Raw genomic sequence first — 7,681 nt, 5'->3', positions numbered from 1 at the left:
CTTGTAGAAGCAGTGTCACAAGTGGAAGACAGGTTATTACCAAAGCTTATTTAACCCACGTTATAGATGATAGAAGGTATATCTGCAATGAAAACAAAAAAATACAGCAATATTTCAATCAGCGAAATTAAATATGAAATGAGCATGCTGAATGCTGAAAAAGCAGGTCAAATCAGGAGAACAAACACTGAGGTGAAAACTGAAAATTATAGAGGGAAGTTCTGGAAACTTTCAATGGTTTTGGAGGTTGACAGCATAAGCACTTTACACCGAATTTCACCTCAGAATATACGGCAGTCTTTCTTTGACATCACAAGAGTATTTTATCCTTATTACTCATGGTAAGGAGAAACTTCCTGGCCCCCAAAGAGAATAAAGAGATAAATCCTAGCAGTAAAGAGGCAGGAATTACGGAGAAGGGTATGGAGGACTTGTATATATGTTAGAAAAGGAGTCATTAGGCCAATAACACATTGGTACCAAAGGTGAATTAGAACAATTTAAAGTGGGAATGGATGGTAGAGAGGCAACCTGGAGGCACTTGTGTGTGTATATATATATATATATTTATACTTATATTTTCAGAATTCTCAACTGTGCAACGCCTGAGGGCTGCAAATTTTTCTTTCTATTCGATATTAATATAACTGATGCAAGATGCAGGACAATTTTAAAAAGTTAACAACTGTTTTTAGTAAGACTATTTTATTTAAAAATTTTTCAAAATATAAAAATAATAAACATTATGGATATTTAACAAACAAAACATAATTCAACTATAAATAATAAAAATGTTGACAACCCCACATAAACATATAATACTATAAACATTCTAAGCATACAAGAGTAGTTTTCTAGTTCAAGTTTTACCTTTTTCAGTTCAAGTTTTATTATCACTTTGAAAAATAAACAAACAAAAAAAAAGCTGCTACAGCTTAACCAATTACTTTCGCTCCACTCAAAGAGCAGGGAATTTTTTCCCCATGCCAACACACATTCGTGAAATGGGATACTTATGGGCACAGGTATTAAAAACTGGAACAATCCAGTCTCCAGACAAGAAAAGACTCCTTTGGTGTTTTTAGGTTCAACAATCCACAGAAACTGAGTAAAACTAAACCACTTATTAAAGGAAATCTTGTGCCAGATAACATGTTCTGAAGTAATATCACACCCAAAACAGGTTCAGGATTCTGAGAATCAAAAGTAAACATCTATGAATGCTTTGCTGATACTTAAAAATTGTATCTTAAGAACATTCACTAAGGTGCTGGAATGAAGTCTTCTAGATGTAGAAAACAATCTACACATCAACGCAAAACTTGTGCAACGTAAATAATACATTCCTTTACAACTCATCAAATGTTCTATTAATACGTAAGAATTACCCTGCCTCCTATTCAGTTAAAGACAGATGGGAATTTGAAGCAGAGTAGGATTACACCATATTTTAGGACTAGAAAAGTTTTCCACCTGAAATTTAGGAAAACTGAGCCATGCTGAATGTATCATTTTTTTTTTTTATTCTAGCCAGATTAAAGTTCCTCTTACCAAAAGAGCTAAGGACAAACTGAAGAAATGATTTTCTTTTTTGGAAGCTGGGCACAAATAAGTATACTGTAATTCTGTACCATATCTTTAAAGTATGGGGTGTTTCTAACAGGCTGGGCTCTTTACCTGACTTACCACAGACCACTTTTATAATTATGCTGCTAGATTAGAGTAAGTAACAAGTGATCATACATTAAAGCCTAGAGAAATCTAGATAACAGGTTCAAAAATGATATTGAAAGGTTTGTGTTTTTTTTTTTAGCACCAATAACTTTTTCCTAAGACACTTGGGCTGCATCACTTTAAAGTATTATTTATCTTGTAAACAAGACCAAAAATATTCAGTTGATCTGTATTTTGAGCATAAATATTTATAAACTCTATTTAAAAAAAAACAAATATAGCATGACTAGAGCTGCTAATAGTGTAAAATCTAAGTATATTGAAAAATATAAAGATATATAAAAGGCTTCCATAATGCAATCGTGCAGAGGTAAACCACTTCATTCAATTACACAAAAGTGATTCTGTACAGTTATCTACATATAGCTCCATGAGAATCCTACTCAGGGAAATGAAATAATGAAAATCCTTATCTTTAATTAATCAACATATAGGAATTTAAATATATAACTGACCTATTGGCTCTCACAGAAATTTTCCAAAAAGCACAATGATCTTAATGAGAATCAAATCATCTCGACTTCTGATTCCCAATGGCATGTTTAATTTTGTTTTGCTTTATTTTGTTTTTAATTTAAAAGCAAGGGAAAGAAAAAGAAAGATAACAAAGTAAAGTTGAGGGTGCTGGTATGTGGTCCACATCCAAGAACCAATCAAAATTGTTAACAAGTATGGTCTCTTCAGACTATGTTCTTTGGGTTTCTAACCTAGCAAGTAAATCACTATCACGGGGGAAGAGAATCTTCTTTCCTTGAAAAGAAAAAAAATACTGAACTATTCTGGGAAATATCTTTGAACTCCTTGTGGCTATATGCTAGTTTGCAAATATGAACTAAAACAAAAGTCTAATTTTAAAAATGCCCTGTAGGTTACTGGGTCATAATTATATTAGAAGACCTTCCAAAATATGTACTTTTCCTTTAAACACAACCCTAATATTAACCAAGCTATTGTCAACTAATGTGGATCAAAATAATTTACGTTATGATTGATGTGTTCATTCTTTTTATTTTTCATGAAGACAAATGCACTGCACACTCAAGAAAAAGAAGTGTTTGCAGAATAGTCAACTTTGCGCAAAAAAAATGTGAAAATATAAGCATGGCTGACAGAAACTAAAAAAACAAGGGTGAATAAAATCAAGTATAATTTGGACTTTTCTATTAAAGTATAACTTCCAAATTTCTCAAATGCCTCATGAGAGTCTATGAAGGACTACTAAGAAATTAATTTTCTGAAAGCTTCTTTATATGATGCTCATTACAAAAAGGGTATTTGGGGTGAATATTTAGAATCAGATTTAATCGCTTTCTTTATAAATAATTCTAAGCCATACTGCTTATAAATAAATACTATGAACATACACCTTTTAAGACAGGAAAACTATAGTCTTTAACAATGTTAGACACACAACACAATTTCCCCTTGCTTTTAAGATTGTCTTTGATGTCTTGATTGCAAGTGAGGAAAATATGGGAAAACTGCGTAAATTAGACATTTAATAGATATTTCTCAGTATTTATAATCCATAGATCATCCTGTATTACTTGAAAAGAAAGAAAATTATTCTCCTTGTTGGTTGTGAAGAGCTAAGAAATTTTTTTAAAAAATTACTTGGGTAAGTGGCCTTGGTAACAATTTCAATTAAGTATACTGAGAAGAAATAGGCAAGTTATTACAGTGTATAAAAAAGTATTTTACCAACTGTTCAAAATCTTTTAAGTGACTATCCTAACCCCAGAAATGTATCCTAAAACCCAGAAAAATTAAAAACAGACCCATGCTTAACTTTTTAATCATTTTCTTCATTCTAAATTGTTCATGCTAATGAACACAGTATCATGGCTTTATAGATTTCCTAGACACAATTTTCAACTTGGCTGCGACTGAACTTATCTCATTTTAGGAAGCCAAGAGGTCTTTTTCCTTCTTAGTGTTTAAAAAATAAATGGCTATAAAGTAAGGGGAGAACACGTTTAAGATAAGAGCAAGGTCAGACAAAGCACACACTCAGACATACTTCTGGACTCAGATGTAGCAATTAGAGAACTGCGAAAAGACAAAAGGCGAATTATAGTACATGTAAACATCTATTCAAATTGATAAAGAGGAAACATAAAATGATAGGATGATACTCTAACAGTCGTCTCCAGACAGGAACAGGTCTTGCTGTTGTAGTCACAAAGCTAAATTCAGGCAATGATGATCTCTCTCTGCTGGAAAAAGAGAAGACTATTAAAAAAAACTTTGAAAATATTAAATAAATCTAAAAACTGAATCACACCATAAATTGATCTCCACCTTTTCTAAACATTTAAAAAAAAATCTATTTGAGAAAGGAATCAAAATAAAGTTGCAGACAAATTTCACAAAGAATCAGCTTTGGGTTAAATGACTTTAACAAAACCTCTCTGCATCATGCTTCCTTAGAACATTAAGCCACAAAGATCACAGCGCTACAACACGGCTGTGATCTACAATTTCTGCTCAGGAAATGCAGTAACTGACAAGATAGTCAATTGTTAAAGAAGCGTGGGTAGGCAAAGTAACTTTAAGAAATCATGAACAAAATCCAAGATAGTGTATATATAAAAAAAAAAAAAACAATTTTCTTAAATTTCCCAGTGATTTCAAAGTAATTGTGAGGTGTATCTAATTTCCTTAAACTCCGTATGATAACCATTTCATTCTTTAATTACACTATAGGACATAAAATTCTGTACTAAGCACAATGATTAAACAACCAAAAATAAAAAGGAACACATCAGAATGAGACAGTGCTTGGTATACAAAGGAAGACTAACTTTGGATGATGGGAAGTTAAGTGGATGGATGAAATAAAGCAATAGGGAGGGAGGAATTAGGAACAATAATAAATTGATACCAAAAAAAAGTAAAACAAAAAAGTGCTTTCAATTACACTACGTAATGAATACATATTACTGATAAACTGCAAGAAAGTTATTTACCAAACTCAGAATTTTCCTACTAACCCAATATGATGTTTTCATTAGAAAACAGTGAGAATGGCAGTCATTTCACCAAGATTTCGTTCGTTCTTAGAACTTTTAGGTCGCTAGTTTGGAAGATCATCTCTTGTCATGATCAGAGAGAGAGAGAAAAAAAGCTACTCTCCTCTAAAAGCCTGTATACATACCTTAGAGCAACTAGCCAGTTCAAGAAGTTAACAAGAACAAGGTAGTTCCTGAGATCTGGGAAAAGGAAATTTTCTCTCTGCCTTACAAACATCATTCACTGATGACTTAATCCTAAATTTGTGTTTTTACTTATAGGGCTTTAGAAGAATAAAAGCCCTGAGAGAAAAGACCAAAAAGTAAACTAATTTAATTAACTAGAATTTCATGCAGGACATTTTTGTTTTAAAAGATTTTTGTGTAAGGGAAGAAAAAAAGCTTATAAATATTTCTACAAATTCTAGGAGGACTAAAACTAATTTTCTACAACTGGTTCACATTATGTGTAAGGGGAAGAAAAAAAGAAAATATAGATTGGTGAAGTTTGTGTAACACTCTAAAATAACCATTGATATTTCAACATACCAAACAAGCAAATGTTTTGCTTTCTTATGTAACCCTTAGAGCCAATGATTAGTGTTCCAAGTAAGAGTGGAAATACAGTCCCCATAAAACAGTTCTAGTCACAGGAAATTTCCTAGAATTAAGCTCAACCATACTTTCTACAGGTAATCAGTCTAAAACACTGAAGTTTTGTCTACTGGTTGATACACTTGATCATATTACAATAAAACAAGAGCTATGGAATACTCTCCCATTCCTGCAACATGATTTCATTAAATGGTTGGGCATCAATTAAATACTAAAATTAATTTTTAAAATCTTACAATTATTCAATAACATTTAAACAACACTGTTTAAGTAGACATAAAATATTGAGTGAAATATGAAAAATGACAACTCAACCATCCCTTGAGGTAATCCTAATCAATCTTTTAACCAATAATATATAATTTCCCTCATTTTTTTTCCTTTAAGTAGCAGCTACCTACATTGTTCTGAATCCTTTTTTCACTTCAAACTCAGCCCAGATCTGTACTAAATAAAGCAAAGAACTTGTTGGGAGAATTGTAGAATTAAATATGTGTTTCAAGTTTTAGGTAGCACATTGTAACAGGAAAGAGTTTTAGACTTTGAGTTTAGAAGCAAAAGGAAAAGTAAGTAGACAGTCTACTAAGTCCAGTGACAGGGAAGTTTAGCTATACTTGAGAGGTTAAATGAATTTTGTGCCAGAAAAGCATTTGGGAACACTATATACAAAACTGTACCAAGACATATTAATACAGATTATCATAACCAAATCTAAGTTGTTTCCATTGATAAGATGACAGAAACAACAACGGCATCAACAGGTAGGGAGAACTGGTACAGATATATTAAACTGTTTTAGATCAAATATACTACCAAGAAAACTACAGGTGTGAAAGGGACCTTAAGATCATCTAGTCCAACCCCTTTCATTTTACAGACAAGGAAACACCCCTGGATAAGTTAAGAGACTTGTCTAAGGCCGGAGAGTTAGTTGCAGAGCTGGGACCCAAAGCTAAATCTCTTAACTCTCATCTGGTAGCTCTATGCTAGGTCATCTTTGGCTATAAAAAAATTAGTGGGATGGACTAGATTGGTGGCTCTTGGCATTTCTTTTCTTACACTGATAGGTTAGTTTATTCCTGAAACTGATTGCAACATTTAATACTCCAAATTATTCATGTCTTACTTAATTGCTGTGGAAATTCCATTAAGACTACATGTATATTCCTCCATTAGTATTTGTAACCCCACTGTTACAATACCTAACTGTTCAACTGTTTAGCAAAATGGTCTCAATAACGGAGAAGACCTTCAGGAGAGATTTTTGAAAAATTGATAAGAATTAACAAGGGATGTAATTGTCACTCCATTATTGGAGATTTAAATATGCATTCATTCATTAATTCATCCAACAAACATCTGAGTGCCCACTATGAGCCAGGTTTTGTGATAATCACTAGAGATAAAAAGATGAATAAGACATGGTCCCCTTCCTAGAGGAGCTTGTAATTTAGTGGGGAAGACAGACATATAAACCAGATAAATTATATTACAACATAAGTACTATAACAGAGATATGAACAAAGTGCTGTTTAGAAGGGAGGGTAAAGGTATGAACTGGCTAATGACCAAGAAGTCTACCAATTTTGTGCAAGAACTACCACATTTACTGCAAACACAATCTCATGCTCAATCAATAATTAGGAAGGAGTAGCAATGTAGAGTTAAAAAAAAAAAAAAAAGTTGGCACCGAAATCAGAATGCCTGCACTCAAATCTAGTCCTTTCACTCACTAGCTGTGACTTTGGGCAAGTCACTCCATCTCTATTAGCCTAAGTTTCCTTATCTGTAAAATGGGAATTAGCAACTACTTCAAAGGGATACCTTAAGTTTTAAATCAGAACACATGAAAGTACATGCAGAGTACTAGTATTTATAAGCATATTCATTAATTTCAAAAATCCAATCGCAACCAAGTACTAATATTTATAGTTAAAATCATCTTAATGATAATAAAAATGTAATTGTGAACCTAATGAATGTCTGTAATATTTAATCCTCATTCTTTGGGACAAAATAGAAACACACTTGTTTTCTGATTCATTCAAAGCAACATGGTTTAAAACATTTTAATTTTAGGTTTCTAGAGAATTTAAGACTAGGGAAACTGATAAGCTATTTATGGATTTAAATAAGTAGGAGGTAATTTCAGTTACATTGTAAGGGAATTTTACAATAATTTTTAAAAATCAGGCTAAAATTTACTAGTCAAATTATAAAGCCAAAAATCAGCATGGAGATTTAACTGGCCTTTGAAAGATTTTCTTTCTTTATAATACCTGTTTGGTGTAAAGAGAAGAAACGTGAGCCTCTGCCAATTT

At 32.3% G+C, this 7,681-nt stretch overlaps 1 protein-coding gene across 1 annotated transcript in view; it reads right to left on the bottom strand.

Annotated features, from left to right (window-relative positions):
• Positions 1–699: 699 nt before the first annotated feature.
• The window catches only part of RBM26 (RNA binding motif protein 26), an 87,944-nt gene continuing 80,962 nt past the window's right edge, over positions 700–7,681 (bottom strand). Inside the window, exon 22 of the mRNA XM_027588116.2 lies at positions 700–3,950. Within this exon, the coding sequence (XP_027443917.1) occupies positions 3,927–3,950 (24 nt within the window). The 3' untranslated portion in view covers positions 700–3,926. The remainder of the gene's footprint in view (positions 3,951–7,681) is intronic.

The sequence above is a fragment of the Zalophus californianus genome, chromosome 3 (assembly GCF_009762305.2).
Source record: "Zalophus californianus isolate mZalCal1 chromosome 3, mZalCal1.pri.v2, whole genome shotgun sequence".
In the NCBI taxonomy this organism is placed as follows: Eukaryota; Metazoa; Chordata; class Mammalia; order Carnivora; family Otariidae; genus Zalophus; species Zalophus californianus.
This window is presented reverse-complemented; position numbering and strand designations above follow the sequence as displayed.